Here is a 21,132-nt window from a genome sequence, read left to right on the forward strand (position 1 = left end):
AGCGCATAACCGACACGACCAGCAACCATCGAACCGTCAGTGTAAACAATTCCAGAGCCCTGATACGTGGCCAGGATGGAATAAAAGCGGCGGCGAAAGGCCTCTGGAGGGACTGAGTCCTTCGGGCCTTGTGCCAAGTCGAGCCGAAGGTAAGGGCGAGGAACACACCATGGGGGTGTACGCAAAGTGGCCCGGAAAGGAGGTGGAACAGGGAAAAATCCAAGCCCGGAGAGAAGCTCCTTGACGCGCACGGCGATCGGACAACCCGACAGGGGCCGACGTTCTGGCAGATGGACGACTGACTGCGGGAACAGCACACGGTAATTTGGATGCCCGGGCAAGCTAAAAACATGGGCAGCATAAGCAGCCAGTAATTGTTGGCGTCGTAACTGCAGTGGAGGGACACCTGCCTCCACTAGTATGCTGTCCACAGGGCTGTTGCGGAAAGCACCAGTGGCAAGGCGTATCCCGCTGTGGAGAATTGGGTGCAGCACCCGCAACGCAGACGGGGATGCTGAACCATAAGCCAGGCACCCATAATCCAGACGGGACTGGATTAACGCCTGGTAGAGCCGTAACAGGGTAAGGCGGTCGGCGCCCCAGCGGGTGTGGCTCAAACATCGCAGAGCATTGAGATGCCGCCAACACGCCTGTTTGAGCTGCCGGATATGAGGCAGCCAAGTCAACCGGGCATCGAAAACCACCCCCAAAAACCTGTGTGATTCCACCACTGAAAGAAGTTCGCCGTTAAGAGAAAGCTGCGGCTCCGGGTGGACAGTACGTCGCCGGCAGAAATGCATAACGCAGGTCTTGGCTGCCGAAAACTGGAACCCATGAGCTACAGCCCAAGACTGCGCCTTGCGCATAGCGCCCTGTAGCTGACGTTCAACAGCTGCAATGCCAGTAGAGCTGTAGTAAAGGCAGAAGTCGTCAGCATACAGGGAAGCGGAGACTGAATTTCCCACGGCCGCAGCGAGCCCGTTAATGGCTATTAAAAACAGGCAGACACTTAAAACAGAACCCTGTGGCACACCGGTCTCCTGGACGTGGGAGGAACTATATGAGGCCGCGACTTGCACGCGGAAGGTACGATACGACAGAAAATTTCTGATGAAGCGTAGAAAGGATGTGATGACGCCATGTCGTATCGTACGCCTTCCGCATGTCAAAAAAGACAGCGACCAGATGCTGACGGCGGGCAAAGGCAGTACGGATGGCCGACTCCAGGCTCACCAGATTGTCGGCGGCGGAGCGGCCTTTACGGAACCCACCCTGAGACGGAGCCAGAAGGCCCCGAGACTCCAGTACCCAATTCAAGCGCCGGCTCACCATCCGTTCGAGAAGCTTGCAAAGAACGTTGGTGAGGCTAATGGGGCGGTAGCTGTCCACCTCCAAAGGGCTCTTGCCCGGTTTCAAAACGGGGATGACAATGCTGTCCCGCCATTGCGACGGAAACTCACCCTCGACCCAGAGACGGTTGTAAAGGTCGAGGAGGCGTCGCTTGCAGTCCACTGAAAGGTGTTTCAGCATCTGACAGTGGATGCGATCGGGCCCGGGAGCGGTATCAGGGCAAGCGGCAAGGGCACTGTGAAATTCCCACTCACTGAAAGGAGCATTATAAGATTCAGAAGCGTGGGTGCGAAAAGAAAGGCTCCGACGTTCCATCCGCTCTTTAATGGAGCGGAAGGCCTGGGGGTAATTCGCAGAAGCGGAACTCATAGCAAAATGCTCTGCTAAGCGGTTTGCAATGACGTCGGAGTCAGTACAAACTGCTCCATTCAGTGAGAGCGGAGGGACGCTGGCAGGGGTCCGATAGCCGTAGACGCGTCGAATCTTGGCCCAGACCTGCGATGGAGTGACATGGAGGCCAATGGTGGACACATACCGCTCCCAGCACTCCTCCTTGCCTTGGCGGATAAGGAGGCGGTCCCGCGCACGCAGCCGTTTGAAGGCGATAAGGTGGTCTATGGAGGGATGTCGCTTGTGACGCTGGAGCGCCCGCCGGCGATCTTTAATCGCTTCAGCGATCTCAGGCGACCACCAAGGCACAGCCCTCCGCCGAGGGGACCCAGAAGAACGGGGAATGGCAGATTCGGCGGCAGTAACGATGCCAGTGGTGACCGATTGAACCACCGCATCAATGTCATCAGTAGAGAGAGGCTCAATAGCGGCAGTGGAGGAGAACAAGTCGCAGTCAGCTTTATTCATAGCCCATCTGCTAGGGCGTCCAGAAGAGTGACGCTGTGGTAGTGACAGAAAGATCGGAAAGTGGTCACTACCACACAGGTCGTCATGCACACTCCACTGGACAGACGGTAAGAGGCTAGGGCTACAGATTGAAAGGTCAATGGCGGAGTATGTGCCATGCGCCACACTGAAGTGTGTGAAGGCACCATCATTTAACAGCGAGAGATCGAGCTGCGAAAATAAATGCTCATCGATGGCGCCTCGACCTGTTGCCACTGACCCACCCCACAGAGGGTTATGGGCGTTGAAGTCGCCCAATAGCAAGAAAGGTGGCGGCAATTGGGCTACCAGTGCAGCCAGGACATGCTGCGAGACATCACCATCCGGTGGAAGGTAAAGACTGCAGACGGTAACAGCCTGTGGCGTCCACACCCGTACAGCGACAGCCTCTAAAGACGTCTGGAGAGGGACAGACTCGCTGTGCAGAGTGTGAAGGACATATATGCAGACGCCACCAGACACCCTTTCATAAGCTGCTCGGTTCTTATAACAACCCCGATAGCCACGGAGGGCGGGGGTTCGTATTGCTGGAAACCAAGTTTCCTGGAGAGCAATGCAGAAGAAAGGGTGAAGGCTGGTAAGTTGGCGGAGCTCAGCTAGATGGTGGAAAAAACCGCTGCAGTTCCACTGGAGGATGGTGTTGTCCATGGCTGGGAAAGGCGTCACGGGACTGGGAAGGCAGATTACGCCGCTGGGTCACCTGCTGCCTCCGATGGAGCACCCGTGCAAATGCTATCCATTGCGTCCGAGGGACCGGCGAGATCGAGGTCCTCAGCGGACGCCAGAATCTCCACCTCGTCCTCAGACGCAGAGCTGGAAGGTGGCGGTGGGGTGGCTGCCACCGCGAATTCCTTGGGCTTAGAGCTCTTCTTCTTGGATTTCTCACGCCGCTCCTTGGGTTTAACTGGCTGGGAGGGCTTCACCGATTCAGTCTCCAGGACTGAGGAGGATCGTGAAGCCCTTCGACCAGCTGGTTGCGGGCACTTACACCACTGGCGGTCGTCAGCCTTCCCACTGGTGGAAACCTGGGAAGGGAGGGACCCAAGGGACCCCTTTCGAGCGTGAGAAGCCGAAGAAGTTGGACAATTCTCCGGCTTAGAAGCAGGGACGGACGTCCCTGATGGGGGGGGGGGGGGGATGGTGTTGCCCCTGAGGTAGGTGGCGCAGGAGCAACCCGGTGGGTAGAGCCCCCCACTTGCAAGGGGGCAGGAGGAGTTGTACCACTCAGCGATCCGGCCGGAAGTCGCCAAACTGATGGGGCGAGCACAGGTGTTGTAGCAGCGGCGTAGGATGTCTCACGGGATGTAATCGGTCGTATTTCCTTTTGGCCTCAGTGTAAGTCAGTCGGTCCAGGGTCTTATATTCAATGACTTTGCGTTCTTTCTGGAAGATTCTGCAGTCTGGCGAGCAAGGTGAATGGTGCTCCCCGCAGTTGACACAGATGGGAGGCGGGGCACATGGAGTATCGGGATGAGATGGGCGTCCGCAATCTCTACATGTGAGGCTGGAAGTGCAGCGGGAAGACATATGGCCGAACTTCCAGCACTTGAAGCACCGCATCGGGGGAGGAATATAGGGCCTGACGTCACATCGGTAGACCATCACCTTGACCTTTTCCACCCTCGAAGGCCAAGATGAAGGCACCGGTAGCTATCTGATTTTCCTTCGGACCCCGATGAACGCGCCGGACGAAATGTACACCTCTGCGCTCTAAGTTGGCGCGCAGCTCGTCATCAGACTGCAAAAGAATGTCCTTATGGTAAATAACTCCCTGGACCATATTTAAACTCTTATGCGGTGTGATCGTAACAGCAACATCCCCCAACTTGTCACAAGCAAGTAACCGTCGTGACTGGGCAGAGGATGCCGTTTGTATCAGGACCGATCCAGAGCGCATTTTTGACAAGCCCTCCACCTCCCCAAACTTGTCCTCTAAATGCTCGACGAAGAACTGAGGCTTTGTGGAGAGAAAAGACTCCCCATCAGCTCTCGTACAAACTAAGAATCGGGGCGAATAACTGCTACTGCCATCCTGAGATTTACGTTCCTCCCACGGTGAGGCCAGGGAGGCGAACGTTTTCGGATCGTACTTCTGAGCGTTAAATTGAGCCCGAGAACGCTTAGAGACTGCTGGCGGCTGGCCATCAGCGAGAGACGATGTACCACGCTTCATTGCGGGTCATCCGCCCTGATGCCACCTACTCCGACCAAGGGCCCTCCCCACGGGCGCCACCCAGCCACAGCAAAGGCCACCTGGCAGGATGGCCATTGCCGGGAGTCCCGATACTCCAGGAGGATAGGCATCTACTCCTTGGCATACGTGGGGAGTTAATGGCGCAGGCATCAGTAGAGCGATCCCTGTGTTGTCAGGGGGCTACAACCAAGAGCGTACATGGCGGCCGCACCACAACGGACTGGCTACCGTGCTGGATGTTAGGTGACATGTGGTCCATGGTCGCCGTCAGTGCAGAAAGTGGCCCTGCACATTGCTTGGCAGAAAGGGCACGCAGGAGCGTATCCATGCCCAAGAGATATAGAGCGGGCAGGACTGCAACGCAACGACGAATAAGCTGGCGAAAGTTCTCAACGCAAGATGGACACAATGCACCAAGTAAGGCGCCCTTCCCCAATCGGCTCGCTCTTCGGAAAAATTTTGAGTTATGGAGGTCAAACCCGACAGGGGACCATCACGTAAGGCCGAAACGTTTGAGGCTCCTTTTAGTCGCCTCTTACGACAGGCAGAAATACCGCGGGCCTATTCTAACCCCCGAACCCGCAGGGGAGAAACACTACGCATTATCACGCCTAATACAGTGTAGAATACCGCTGATATTCGAAACAGCTTTCTGTCGTATCGGAATGGATAAATGCAACTGCTGTGTTTTTCAAGGGATTCTTTAACCATTCTTCCTGGAAAATAATAGAAGTTCAGGTAACGATGATGGAAGTGGATAGCGGTCAAGCCCTCTCATCTCCAAAGACCACCACAAAGCTCAGTAATATTGAGATATGGCCACGGGAGATGCGGCAATTCGTGGACGATGCAAGCTGTGTGAACAGGTGGAATATAGCATCACCATCACCACAGGGGAACGGACACTGTACAGTGGGATGGACCTGATCAGCCAAAGTCTTAACATAATCCCTGACAGAAATGCGATCTTGCACAGTAAGATTGAACCCATGGAATACCACGGTATGACTACCCAAATCACCACTGTATCCCTGCCATGTTTCACTCTTGGGACGCAAACTAGGCCAGAAGTTATTAACAGTGTGAAACAAGATGCATCCGACCAGATGATATTCTTCTATTGCTCCACAGTTCGGGTTTTGTTGCATCAACACCACATTTTCTGTTAATGGCGTATCCATCAGTGAAGGCTTGTTTTGGAATTCCAGCTCACCTTGCAATTCTCTCCTCCTGGAACTCCAGGCATGTTGTTCTGGTGTTGACAGGGTTCGCGGGTGAGACACACTGTCTCTGCAATGATTTTTGCAACCCTCATCTCCCTAACTGTGGTCATAATCTTCTTCACTGACCGCCCATCAAGATCACAACACACACTTTCGTCCGTGTTGTGACTTAGCGGATGATTTTTTTCCGCTTTCGTCTATGTAATATGAATCTTCGATATGGTGCTTCTTGAAACAAAAATCACTTCGGAAGCGCCCACCATGCGAGTACCAATATCTTTCCCACGTTTGAATTCACTTAGCTCCGACGTAAGCACCCACAACTACGCAGAACGCTGTTCTCACCACCACTGGACTTGCAACTTATTGAGGACATTCCACAGGCGCCTTTCGTAGTCAATTACGACACTGCAACTTCTCAGGCTTGTCTGGCACCTGCATTTATGTTCCAGCATGCATTTCTCGCGGTCTTTCCATATTTTTGTCCACCTCTGCACTTCTTTAGCCGCTTTATCACCGGGTGCGGTTGCAGGGGTGCACCACCACGGTTCTGAGAAAAAGGAGCAAAGCAATCAGTGCGAACATGTATAGCCATCACCATCAGCGAAATAATTAAAGGGCGAGGTAATACTGAGTACAGTGTTGTGCTCAAAGAGCATACTATCAAAATCTCGTGACGAGGTTGCGAAAAGTCGCCGAAACGAAGGGTAGCGGAAAGCAATCCAAGCGGGCGATTTTGTTCCACGACAGCGTATCAGCTCATTCTGCACAGGATGGTCACAAATGCTGAAATGCTGCTTGTTTGAGCTATCAAACTGTGCGTCAACCCATCCTCCTCCTCTGCCCCCCCCCCCCCCTCCCTTATATTCTCCTCCCTGTATTCTCCTTACATGGCACCTAGTGTTTTCTTCCTTCTTCCTCGGACGAAGAAACCACTTCGTGGCAGGGGTTATTTTCGAGGTGGCGCCTTTGCTGAACATTAAAAAGCAGATTTCTGCAACCTGCCAAGTTACCCAACGTTGCGAAAAATATGTTGCAATGAAGTGTGAATTTGAGTTTTATGGTGATAGCTTGAATTTTCTGAGGTAATAATAATAGCTTCGTGACTACGGCAATATGTGGCCAACCTGGTTGCACCGTTTTATTCGTTGTCTTCCTATTCCTCTACCATTGGTTATGTAGTTATACGCTATGTCATCAAAAGTATCCGGACACCCCTAAAAACATACGTTTTTCTTATTACGTGTATTGTGCTGCCCCCTACTGCTGAGTACTTCATATCAGTGACCTCAGTTGTCATTAAACATCGTGAGAGAGCAGAATGGGGCGCTCAGCGGAACCCACGGACTTCGAACGTGGTCAGGTCATTGGGTGTCACTTGTGGCATATGTCTGTACGCGAGATTTCCACACTCCTAAACATCCCTAGGTCCATTGTTTCCGATGTGATAGTGAAGTGGAAACGTACCGTACGGCACAGAAGTGTACAGGCTGACCTTGTCTGTTGAATGAATGAGACCGCCAACAGTTGAAGAGGGTTTTAGTGTGTAATAGGCAGACATCTGTCCATACCATCACACAGGAATTCCAAACTGCATAATTATCCACTGCAAGTACTATGACAGTTACGCGGGAGATTAGATAACTTGGATTTCATGTCCGAGCAGCTGCTTATAAGCCACAAATCACGCCTGGTAAATGCGAAATGACGCCTCGCTTGGTGTAAGGAGCGTCAACATTGGACGACTGCACAGTGGAAAAACGTTGTGTGGAGTGACGAATCACGGTACACAATGTGGCGATCCGATGGCAGGGTGTGGATATGCAGAATGCCCGGTGAACGTCATCTGGCAGGGTGTGTAGTCCCAACAGTAAAATTCGGAGGCGGTGGTGTTACGGTGTAGTCGTGTTTTTCATGGAGGGGGCTTGTACCCCTTGTTTTGCGTGGCACTATCACAGCACATGACTACATTGATGTAGTAAGTACCTTCTTGCTTCCCACTGTTGAAGAGCATTTCGGGTATGGCGACTGCATCTTTCAGCACGATCCAGCACCTGTTCATAATGCACGGCCTGTGGCGGAGTGGTTACACGACAATAACATCCCTGTAATGGGCCGGCCTACACAGAGTCCTGACCTGAATCCTATAGAACACGTTTGGGATGTTTTGGAATGCCGCCTTCGTGCCAGGCCTCACCGACCGACATTGATACCTCTCCACAGTGCAGCACTCCGTGAAGAATAGGCTGCCATTCCCCAAGACCCCTTCCAGCACCTGACTGAACGTATGCCTGCGAGAGTATAAGCTATCGTCAAGGCTAAGGGTGAGCCAACACCATATTGAATTACAGCATTCCTGATGGGGGCGCCACGAACTTAAGTCATTTTCAGCCGAGTGTCCGGATACTTTTGATCACATAGTGTAGATTTTCCTTGGTATCCGGCTTTGATGCATACATAGTAGATGGTCGTATTATTCCTTCTAGTAAGGCTCGATCTTTTCTATTATTCCTTGAACGTGGAGCTCCTCACTTACCTCATTATTGTTCTTGTGATGATCTAACTTTTACCCTGCCATAGATCTTAGACTCATTTTTCCCGCTTCACTTCTCTCACTTACAGGTAGGCGAGACTGGGGGACATAAGACGAGATGGGCCAACATTTTGTGCAGACTGAACGGGTTTATGTCTAATCCATAAAATGGCGATAGGCATTACTGGCGTTCAACATAAAAAACTGATGCTTCCTCCACATCAATACTAAAAAAGGAGTTAAGTTACGGTTACGTCATAAATATCTGAAATTTAAAAGTTTCAGATTTGAGTAAATATCTAGGGATTACAGATACAAACTACTTGTATTCCAGTCGGACCAAAGTCCGTATGACATTGGCAGAACACTTCGAAGACGCAACCCATCTACTGCGTACATTACCCTTGTCCGTCCTCTTCTGGGATCTTGATACACGTTACTCGAGGCTTACCATGCAAGATCGACGGATAACATCGGCCTTATGCATTATCGCGATATAGGACAGTGTGGCATGGGTACGATAAGCGAGTCGTGTTGTTTCAGCGATATCTTTTCACAACATTTCAAACAACTACTTTCTCTTCCGAATGCCAGAATATAGGGCCCTTCAAGAAGCACACCCGTTTTATGAACTTCATTTTTTTTCAAAATGCATTAATAAAATACATAAATGTATTCATCGTATTTTCCCTATTTGAGATACGGAAAATGTCTGGCCTATGATCAACTCTAGTGCGATGTCATGCAAGAACACTGTCAATGAAATTTGCTATGACTGCCTCACAAGACTAATTGCATTTCACCACCAATATGTCGTATTTCCACATTTGAACCGCGGATATTTCGGGGTTTATTGACAAACTCCCGTGGTTAAGGTAACCCCCAAGGAAAAAAAAAATATCGCATGGGAGTTAAGTCACATGACCTTGGTGGCCATTGCTGGTCACTATTATGCGAGACGAGGCGACCCGGACCCGCTCTAAACAGACTTCGCAAGAGAGAGTATGGTGCATGGCGGAGTGTATCTTCACACTTCATTCGCTTTATTGTTCCATTCGCAAATGGAGCGAGGGAAGAACGACTGACTGGGCGTACGCACGAGCCTTAATTTGATTTATCCTGTCTTCGCGGTACATACGCGAAACGTACGTTGGTGACAGTAGAACTTACTTCCGTAACCCGCGTATACCGGTTCTCTAAGTTGTCTCAATAGTGTTTCTCGGCTGAGGCTGGAGCAACTCAATTGTTTCGCGGGAGATGTGGCGGATGGCACCGGCTTGGTGAGACCACATCTCTGACGCCAACTCCATTGAAACGAAGCCACAATGATCTCTTATCGCACGGTGTGTTTCCAATTTGAAGTCACAGCTTGTCGTGCCAACTCTTCAGGGTGTTGTACAGCCAAAAGCCACGCCAAAACGTCACTTGCTTCTGGTCCCCCACATGCGAGAGTTCTGTATATTCACTAATACATTCAAGTTGAAACGCGCCTCGTCACTGAAGATGTTCCTCGCAGTACCGTCGTCTCATCTTCTCAGAAAACAGTCAACAAAAATGTCGCCTTTTCGCGTGATCCGCTTCTTTCAGCTGCTGCGTTAATTGAATTCTGTAAGGGTGGGAATGGACATCATACCGAAGAATCCACCGTACTGAAGAATATCATATACCCAATTCTTGGGAACAGAGATAATACAGTCGTCATTGGAATAAAGATGGTATTATTAGTTCATTTGTGATGCTTTTCGCCTCTAAAGGCATCATAAGGCAATCGAACTATGGGTAAATAACCATGTCATAAAATGAGGAGTCAAACATAAAATTACACCCAGGCAAGAATGGGCCAAGTGCGTGTGTAACGTTAAAATACGGAACACTGCAGACAGTTGAAAATTGTATCTCGTGAAGCTTTACAGGAGGGTGGTGACACACCACCAGCCAATAATGGTAATAGAGGGGAAGTCTCATAATTAAGCCTTTGTCTTAGCTCTTTTGACATGCAGACAGTTTGTTTTCTCTTGTTGTATACAGTCATGGTTTATGTATTTTAACGGTGTTGTTTTCCTTCTCCAGATGATTTTTTATCCTGTTGACAGAACCTGTATTTTTAAGAAGTCACTTTTCATCTGACCATATATGAGTCCGCCTTTATCAATACTGGCTAGTGGTTTGTAAACCATCACAAGGTACAAACTGCGACTATCGGCATTGTTCCGTATTTTAGCTTTGTACATAAACTTGGCCCATTCTTGTCTGGCTGTAATTTTATACGTTTGACTCTTCACTTCACGAGATGATTATTGACCCAGGGTAATTCGATTGTCTGCAGATGCCTTCAAATGCAGGCGAAACGCGTCGCAAATGAATTAGTAAAATCACCTTTACTGACACCAAGACTCTGACATTACCACGGTTGCTGCACCAGTGCCACAATTTGGGAATGGAGTGGAAGGACTTTTGTTTAATACTTGAGAATGACGAAGAACCGATATCACTAGATAACAGCCACACTGTCACGAACCACCATAATGTTTTTTTGTACTGATCGGCCTGAACGAGGGCGCTCACAACTCGTGTTCAATGCTGAACCTGTTCCATTGAACCTTTTAATGAGTCTGAACTGATGGTTCATTCGGTGCCTGACTGCGCCTCCGCACGAACACGCCTGACAGTTTCTTCATGACTTTCTCGTTTCTGATAAAACCAGTAAACGTCTCCATCCCAGATTCTTAAAGAATCGAACTTCATTCATAAACTAGCTTCAGACTTCTCATTACCTCACAAATTTGTTAATGCGTTAAATATTTAAGTGCGCAAGCGAGGAAACGTTTGAAATTACCTTTGAACTACGTTAGAAGTTCTTATGCCCTCTTATCAGACACTAGATGACTAACGCCCCGGTAATTTTCGCTTTGTCGTGAGCAAAAGCTAGTTTTTAATATGCCTCAATCTTTGGAACGTCGTATCTCCTGAACTTTATGTCTTAGAACGATGTAATTTTGCAGATTCATTCAAAATGGCTCTGAGCACTATGGGACTTCTGAGGTCATCAGTCGCCTAGAACTTAAAACTACTTAATCGTAACTAACCTAAGGACATCACACACATCCATGCCCGAGGCAGGATTCGAACCTGCGACCGTAGCGATCGCGCGGTTCCAGACTGTAGCGCCTAGAACCGCACGGCCACCTCGGCCGACTGCAGATTCATTCAAGGAATACGTGGACAGTGTCTGCAAAATGTGCGCGAGTAGAGTTAGTAGTAAAGACAAACTTCATGCTTGATGCTGAAGCTTTACTGTATGAACAGCGAAAATGTAGTAAGCGATAAACTTTTTTCCTTTCGTAATTTTGTAGGGGTACTAGCGAGAACAGTTTCTGAAAGGTTTAAAATTATCATTTACTGAACTGTCCGTCGGTGCTTGGCAGAACACGACAATGTTGAAAAGGAAAACACTTCTTAATGTTCTGTAAAATTATATTTGTCACCAACAGGCTTTCGGCTTCTCAGGCAATCTTCAGGTGACAACTGAATATCGCAATCACAGATAAGCATGATATGCGACTTACACAAATATTTGTACAGTAAATAGAGATGTGCTTACGTAGGATACATAATAAAGAAAATATTGCAGTAATTAACTAAAAATGGGGTAAAAGTTTTTATGTGGAGATATAGATAATAAATGATGAGAAATAAAATGAATTTACAGTTAGAATCTGGTACTTGTAACGAAAACTTAATTTAACAAGGGAGAAAATTATGTGAAAACTTTTTTGGAATTTGCTTAGTGCTCCCATATTTCAGTACTGGATGAATACAGTTTGGGTAATTTGTGCGCCACTGGTTACGCTGCCTCACGATCTAATATACGAAGTTTTCACTGCAATACTTGCCTTAGTTTATTAAACCTTTCAGATAAGACTATACCTCTTAATGAGTAGATACTAATAGCATATACAATTTTGAAATTCGTCCAATAGCTACACGAAGTATCGAAAATCAATTTTTTTGCTCCAGCAAGTCGATAGATGGGCAACCTGCAAGTGGGGCCATGCACCTGGTTTCCCGGTTAGTAATACACATGGTGTCCCAGGATCAGTGTTTAGGGGTACGACAGCAACGGTCATTCGAAGCAAGAAAGTGTCTAGTAAGCACGAGCACTAAACTGCATACTGTAAGAGATATGAGCACTTTAACAGTAAAAGAGATGTGTTTCGCAGTATTGCAGATGAGCGAATGCTCATAGCGCTTAAGGTATGCACTTTAGAGGCCATGTTTATTAGATTGTCTCCAATGATCGTTCCTTTCATTCGCCAGATATTTATCACTTTTCCCGGAACATCCTGTAGACATTTTCACTAGTAGCACACACTGCTCAGTACTGAACTGCTCCATGATCGGACGCACAATGAAGTGCGAGAATTTCAGATTAAAGCAACAGTCGGAATGTTTGTAGAAATGTTTCGTTTTTGGAGCATCACCTGCGACCAGCTTTGCGAAAGGAGCGGCGACACTTTCTGCGCAACCCACCCATCATTTTGCACGACAATGCGCGGGCGTATGCAGCGCAAGCTGTGGCTGCTCTGTTCGGTCGATGGGACTGGGAAGTACTGTACCATCCACCATACTCCCCGGACTTAGTCCTTGTGACTGATTCCGAAGATGACGGAACCACTTCGTGGCATTCGCTTCAGAACTGTTCCAGAGATTCGACAGGCAGTAGACCGCTCCATTCGCACCACCAACAGAACAGGCTCTGCTAATGGTATACTACGCCTTCCTCATCGCTGTCAACGGGTTCTACACAAGGCTTTGAAGGACAGTAACAGGTACAAACATGTACCTCTTTTGTATCGGTTGTAAGTAAATAGTTTCCACTATTTAAGCTCCAACCCTCGTATTTGATGCACAGAACATATACCGGAAGGGTTTCACTTCCGAGACTTCTCTCGCATGGGGGATGGGCCAAAAATATCGATATATTTCACACTACTGATTTTTATCCTGATGATATCGGCGTATTTCATAAATATCGATACAGTATACGAGGGATATTTCATAAATAATGCACAGGTTGGTGTTACTGTGGATTATTTGATGTAACAATGAAAATTACATAAGATGTAGTTGGGAGCTCGAGGAAGAAGCACATGTTTTTGCCTTTTTGCTGTCGGCTCTAACATAAAATTGGGGACAGGTACAAATGAACCTGCAAGAGTCTCTGGTGCTGTGACTGCTGAAGACCAGAGGTCGTACGTCGAGATCGAAACTTTACGCGGCAAAAACCCGACAAATACACAGTGCCTTAAGTGAAGTTTGGAGATTAGTTTACAGTGGACCATACTACAGTTTCACGTTAGGCTAATCGTTTTCGTGTTGGTCGTATGAGCACGGATGACAATCCAAAACCCAGAAGGTCAAAGACGTCAACGGATGCTCTTTAAGAAGATCGCAGTGCGACTTGGTAGGGACACATTGAAGCCACGGGAATTTCCCCAACATCAGTATTCCGTATTCTGACAACTGATTTGAACAAGAGAAAAATTTCTGAGAGATGGGTCCCACTCTGACTGCTGCAGAGAAGCAGAAACACCTGGACATTGCAACCTTGGTCGAGCAACGATTCGCCCTTGGAAGTCAAGGATTCTTTTATCGAATTGTTGCTATTGATGAAACGTGGATTAGAGACTTTGAACCGGAGTTGAAATCACAGTACAATGAATGGAGAGCTCCAGACTTTTCACGTCCAAAAAATATCGAAGCACTCAAATGTTCAAAAGTGTGTGAATACCTAAGGGACCAAACTGCTGAGGTCATCGGTCCCTAGACTTACTACTTAAACTAACAAACTGAAGCTAAGAATAACAGACACACCCGTGCAAGAGGGAGGACTCTAACCTCCTGTGGGAGCTGCCGCGCAATCCGTGACATGGCGCCTAAAACCGCGCGGCCACACCGCTCGTCAAAGCACTCAATCAATGCTCAAGCTAATGACGATGTTTGCTTATGTTCAGCAAAGAATCATCATGACAGTGTCCCATGTGGAACAAGCGCAAAGTAGCTTATTATCGCAACTTGTTTCAAAACCTGCGCAGAAAAATTCCCATAACCCGACCTTAGTTGCTCGAGGCTTGGCCATTCATTCTCCATGACAAATCTCGCTGGAATATCGGCAATGTCGTAGCCCAGAAACTGCATGATTATGAATGGGAAGTGTCCCTGCATCCTCCCTACAGCCCGAACGTAGCCCAGCAGACTGCGACTTGTTCCAGAAGTTGAAAAATCCTATGCGTGGACGTCTGTATCTTTCTCTTGAAACGTCCCCTTAGAAAAATTACTGAATTACTGTGCTGATAAACCTCTACGTTATTTGATTTTCAAACAGCTGAGCAAAACTGAACGTACTCAGACATTACTCCCTTTACTTATTCTGATCAATAATAAACTGACAATATTTTTAGCGCAACGCAATCTGACTTTCAAAAATCCCTACAAAAGAATGGCCCTGACTAACAATAGCCTATACCTTTCATGAATCACTTACCTCACAAAAATCTTCGTTACTCAAACTACTGCAATACAGTGAGCGCCACTACTGAAAGCTAAATAAAAGATTCTAACTACTGAAGGCACTAACTACTGATAGGCATAGTCAGCAAGTGAAAGATTTTGATAGAGAACAAACAATGTATTTACCTTACTAATGTTCAAAAGTCATAATATATGTCTCAGTTGATGATATCCAATATCACAAATTTACTCTTTCTGATGGACACACGTCCAGATCGTCCGCTCTCAAAATTCTGCCATCTCTCTCCCAACATCCACCACTGCTGGTGGCTCACCTCCAACTGCGCAACGCTATGCGCTATTCCCCTCCAACTGCCCAACACTGTAATAGCGAATATTCCAACAATGCCAACCAGCCACAGACTGCACACAGCACAGCCAGTGATTTTCATACAGAGCGCTAAGTGACGTTACCAACATAAAAACCTAAATAGCCTACTTACACTCTGGAAGAGTGTCTACCCCCGTTACGCGAGCCATTCTGTTCAGAATGGTGTCCTGGATGGAGTAAAAGATCTTCCGAGACTTCGGGACTCAATCGTGGAGAAGCAAGGAGACTATACTGAAGTAATGGAAACAGATATTGAAAAAAACGTGTAAGTAAAAAGGAGTGTGCGCTGTTTATGAAATGTCCCTCGTATATAGACATTTATGAAAATTTGCCCATCGCTACGAACGTGCACTGCTGCTGTCTCCCTGGTGTGTGGACTTACCAGCGGTCGACTGGCAGGCCGACGGGGGAGTAGCTGCTGTAGCGGCGGGAGCGCGCCGTCTCGGCAGCCGCGGATAGCCTCTGTGGTAGACCCATGGTGTGTGAACGGCGGCCGTGTGTGGACTGTGTCCGCGGGCGCAGAGCCGCCGCTTATATGTGCCGGCGGCCGGCTGACTCACGGTGACGCGAGGCGCGGGCAGCGGGCACCGGCTCCGCTGCCAGTGAGGGAGGGACCGCCGCGCCGGCCGCCAAGTGTTTGTTGTCTACCGGCGGGGCTCCCGAGCGCTGCCGATCCGGAAGGGCGGAAGTGGCGACGGAGCGACGGAGCGACGTATGGGACGGCACGCCACACGCCCTTGACACAGATGGCCGGGCGGTCTGGGCCACTTCCGACAGTTCTTACGTAACGTTGACACATGGCGAGCAACCGATCCAGTTCACAGATCTGAGTTCCACGCCGATGCTCGGGTAGGCGTAGAGCTAGGGAAAGTGTCGGGAGGGAGGGGTGGGGCAGTGGTATGAAGGTAAATGCTGTAGCGGTGAACCGTCTTCATTACTCGCGATGAAGGATGATTACATCATCTTACTCAGGGTAAGCAAAATAAAACGTAATCTACAATGAAACCGCCACTCGACGGAAAGAGACACCACTAGCTTCTACCAAAGAGACGGAGCAACGTCATACACACAAAACGTGTCATTGAATCGCTACCATGCAGCTTTCTGAAATGAATGAGTTGTCAGCAGTGGATGGTTAGATCCACGTTCCCCAGAGTTGCGACTTTCTCTTTTTTTTTTTTGGGGGGGGGGGCTACGTGAAAGAAAGTTTATGCATCTAATCCACTCAGTATTGACGAACTGAACTTTAACAGTCACGGACAAAACAAGGGAACTGGCAGCTGTACAGTCACGGACAAAACAAGGGAACTGGCAGCTGTACAGTCACGGACAAAACAAGGGAACTGGCAGCTGTACAGTCACGGACAAAACAAGGGAACTGGCAGCTGTACAGTCACGGACAAAACAAGGGAACTGGCAGCTGTACAGTCACGGACAAAACAAGGGAACTGGCAGCTGTACAGTCACGGACAAAACAAGGGAACTGGCAGCTGTACAGTCACGGACAAAACAAGGGAACTGGCAGCTGTACAGTCACGGACAAAACAAGGGAACTCGCAGCTGTACAGTCACGGACAAAACAAGGGAACTGGCAGCTGTACAGTCACGGACAAAACAAGGGAACTGGCAGCTGTACAGTCACGGACAAAACAAGGGAACTCGCAGCTGTACAGTCACGGACAAAACAAGGGAACTCGCAGCTGTACAGTCACGGACAAAACAAGGGAACTCGCAGCTATTTGTGCCAGATGACTCTATATCAGATGAAATCATATGATTCTGACCTCATCTATAATTTACGTACTGCTGAGCCGAAGAATGTGGTACACCAGCCTATTATCGTGCAGGGCTCCCACGAGCAACCAGAAGTGCCATAACACGACGTGGCGTGGACTTTAATGATGTCTGAAGTAGCGCTTGAGGGAATTGACACCATGAATCCTGCACGGCTGTCCATAAATCCGTAAGAGTACGAGAGAGTGGAGATCTGTTCTAAACAGCACGTTGCAAGTCATCCCAGATATGCTCAATAATGTTCATGCCTCGGGAGTTTGGTGACCACGGAAATGTTTAAACTCAGTAGGATGTTCCTGGAGCCACTGTGTAGAAATTCTCGACATGTGGGCTGTAGCATTGCCTGCTGGAATAGCACAAGTCCATGAATGGATGCATGTGATAGAATGCTTACGTACTTGTCACCTGTGAAAGTCGTATCAGGTGTGCCATATTACTCCAACTGCACACGTCCCACTCCAGTACAGAGCCTCCACCAGCTTGACAAAAACCCCTGCTGACATGGCGAGCAACTGATCCAGTGGCGGCGCAGTTCTTCACAGACCTGGGTACAACGGTGATGCTTGGTTAGGTGTAGAACTAGGATAAGTGTCGGGAGGGAGGGGTGGGACAGCAGTATGAAGGTAAATGCTGTAGCAGTGAACCTGAACCGTTCTCATTACGTTGAAGGATGATTACGTCATCTTGCACAGGGAGAGCCCATGGATACCTGAGGTTGTCTCCATACCCGTACAAGTCCATCTGCTCGACAGAATTTGAAATGAGACTCGGCCGACCAGGCAACATGTTTCCAGTCATCAACAGTCATCAACAGTCATCAACAGTCATCAACAGTCATCAACAGTCATCAACAGTCATCAACAGTCATCAACAGTCATCAACAGTCATCAACAGTCATCAACAGTCATCAACAGTCATCAACAGTCATCAACAGTCATCAACAGTCATCAACAGTCATCAACAGTCATCAACAGTCATCAACAGTCATCAACAGTCATCAACAGTCATCAACAGTCATCAACAGTCATCAACAGTCATCAACAGTCATCAACAGTCATCAACAGTCATCAACAGTCATCAACAGTCATCAACAGTCATCAACAGTCATCAACAGTCATCAACAGTCATCAACAGTCATCAACAGTCATCAACAGTCATCAACAGTCATCAACAGTCCAATGTCGGTATTGACGGGCTCAGGCGAGGCATATAACTGTGTCGCGCAGTCATCAAGGGTACACGAAGTGGGCCTTCGGCTCCAAAAGCCTTGATCCTGTTCTTGCAGAATCTTTTTCCTGCCGCAGCAATTTCGGAGATTTGATGTTTTACCGGTTTCCTGACATTCACTGTACACTCGTGAAATGGTCGCACGGGAAAATCCCCCTTCATTGCTATCTCGGAGATGCTGTGTCCCATCGTGCGTACGCCGACTGTAACAGCACTTTCAAACTCACTTAAATCTTGATAACCTGCTATTGTAGCAGCAGTAAGCGATTTAACATCTGTGCCACACACTTGTCTCATAGGCGCTGCAGACAGCTGCGCCGTATTCTGCCTGTTTACGTACATCTATTTGAACTTGCATGCCTATACCAGTTTCTTTGGCGCTTCAGCGTGTATGCAGACTGAAGAGACGTGCCAAGGCCGCTCACTAGGCGCCACCCTGGCACAGTGGCTTTTGCACAACTGCACGGACTACCCTAACACACCTCTCTGCCCAGACCAAATCCAACTGATTACAGCACTTACGTATGCCTGTATTTCAGGCAGGATCCCCCGTTTTGTTCGATGGATAGGTATTAGTCCAACATACTCTCAGTGCCTCTGCAATACTGTTCGAGTTTGGGGGGAACGTCACATGGGCTGATGTGTGAATGAAAATTTGGATTGAGGAGGGAGGCGTGCTAGAGTAAATCGTCCAGTTGTGCAAAGCCACTCTTCCAGGGTGGCGTGGTGGTTAGCGCATCTGCCTAGGGAGCAGCAGACCCGTGTTCGAATACCGAATCAGCATGTCTAATGAATGCAACGTTGCAATTATACATAAGTCATAAAATTCCAACATAAACTATTGTTCATGCAGCAATTGCATTACGGGTTCAATTTTACGTTCCACATAATGCACAGTTTTTCATGAACTCTAACATATTACGATGTAAGTTTTGGGCCCCACCTTAGGCACCTGATAAGCTCAGCACACTGTACGGGATGTCCAGTTGAGCAAATGTTTCCGCATGAACAACTCCGTATAGGAAGCTATTTTCTATGACCGGTTTCAGTCAGTATAGCCAATTAGTAGCAGCAACTGTTGCCCGTCGTCAAGTGGACTGTAAGCGGTTGCTGTTGCTGTGATGAGTTTTTAAATCTGAAGATTGCATATACTAGTTGAAACAGTTCATGGAAAATAAAGGGCTACTGTAAATGATTTAGTCATTTTCTTAGTTCTACATTTTTCCAATTATTACGTGTACAAATGACTGATGTACGAGTAGAACCGTTAACTGACCAAGTTGTGTCAACCAGCTGGCTGTACGTGTACAGTGGCTTGACAAAATGGCGATGAATCAAGGAAAAAGTGTCAGTGCGTGTTACAGCAGTACAGCGTGCATTCAGAAGGAATTATGAAAAAGAACCGCAATGCAAGTAGAGCATTGACTGTCTCTGTAAACGAAAGTACCGCTCGGCTAAGTGCGCCAGATGCAGAGGGCGAGGCAGAATTTCGTACGCAGAAAAAAAAAAGCTGTTTATTCCTTTTCCTATTCCAGTCGCAAATGGTTCGCAGAAAGATCGATTGCTAGCAAGCCTTCGTGTGAGTTCAAATCTCTCCAATTTTACTTTCCTGGTCTTTTCGCGAGATATACGGAGGAGGAAGGAATATATTGATTGACTACTCTAGGAACGTATACACTCGGAATTTTAACAACAAGTCACATCCTAATGCACAACGTCTGTCCTGCAGCGTATGTCACAGGAGTTGACTGAGTATCTTACTAAATGAACCTGTAATGAAACACGCTGACGTACCTTCAGCAAAGAAGACGAAGTACATATTCCAGATTTCTGATCAAGGACAGATGCTGATATTAGAAGCTTAGATATCCTCCAAGTAGTGAAACAACTTAAATCACTTAATAAAAAGCAAGTCTTCCGGTCCAGATTGTATACCAATCACGTTCCTTTCAGAGCATGCTGATGTAATAGCTCCATACAAGCGCTCGCTAGACGGAAGATCCATAACTAAAGACTATAGAGTTGGTCAGGTCACACCAGTATTAAAGCCAATCGGAGCACTCCACTAAATTACGGGCACACGTCATTAACGTCGATATGCAGCAGAATTTTGGAAAGTATATTGTGTTCGAACATTATGAATTACCTCTAAGAAAACATATTGACAGACTGTCAACGAGGATTTAGAAAACATCCTCCTTGTGAAACCACTAACTCTTTACTCACACGAAGTTTTGAGAGCTTCCAACAGGGGATTTCAAATTGAATCCTTATTTCTAGATTTCCAGAAGGCCTTTGACAACGTACTTCACAAGCGGCTTGTAATCAAATTGTGTGCTTATGGAATATTATCGCCTCAGTTGTGCGACTGGATTCGTGATTGTCAGAGGGGTCACAGTTCGTAGTAATTGACGGAATCGAGTAAAACTGAAGTGATATCTGGCGTCCTCCCAGGTAGGGTTATAGGCCCATTGCTGTTCCTTATCGACAAAAATGATTTGGGAGACAATCTGAGCAGCCTTCTTAGATTGATTGGAGACGATGCTGTCGTTTACTGTCTAGTAAAGTGATCAGAAGATCAAAACCAACTGGAAAACGACTTAGATATGCGTGTGGTGCGAAAATTGTTAATTGACCCTAAATAATGAAAAGTATGAGGTCATCCACGTGAGCGCTAAAAGGAATCCGCTAAATTTCGGTTGCATGATAAATCAGTCACATCTAAAGGCTATAAATTCAACTAATTACCTATAATTACAATTACGAACAATTTAAGTTGGAAAGAATACATAGAAAATGTTGTGGGGAAGGCGAAACAGAGATTGCGTTTTATTGGCAGAACTCATAGAAGATGCAACAGATCTACTAAAGAGACTACCTACACTATGCTTGTCCGTCCTCTTTTGGAATAACGGTGCGCGGTGTGGGATCCGCACCAGACAAGATTAACGGAGTACACCGAGGAAGTTCAAAGAAGAGCAGCACATTTTGTATTACCGAGAAATAGGGGAGA

The 21,132-nt window shown here is 47.7% G+C and overlaps 1 protein-coding gene across 3 annotated transcripts in view; it reads right to left on the bottom strand.

Moving 5' to 3' along the window:
- The window catches only part of LOC126241704 (scoloptoxin SSD14-like), a 588,477-nt gene that overhangs the window by 203,055 nt on the left and 364,290 nt on the right, over positions 1-21,132 (bottom strand). Inside the window, exon 1 of one of the 3 annotated variants that reach the window (XM_049948031.1) lies at positions 15,481-15,592. The exons of the other annotated variants lie outside the window; for them this stretch is intronic. Coding sequence (XP_049803988.1) covers positions 15,481-15,575 — 95 coding nt within the window. The 5' untranslated portion in view covers positions 15,576-15,592. Of the gene's footprint in view, positions 1-15,480; positions 15,593-21,132 lie in introns of those variants that run through there. 3 annotated transcript variants of the gene reach the window in all.

Source organism: Schistocerca nitens, chromosome 1 (assembly GCF_023898315.1).
Source record: "Schistocerca nitens isolate TAMUIC-IGC-003100 chromosome 1, iqSchNite1.1, whole genome shotgun sequence".
Classification (NCBI taxonomy): domain Eukaryota; kingdom Metazoa; phylum Arthropoda; class Insecta; order Orthoptera; family Acrididae; genus Schistocerca; species Schistocerca nitens.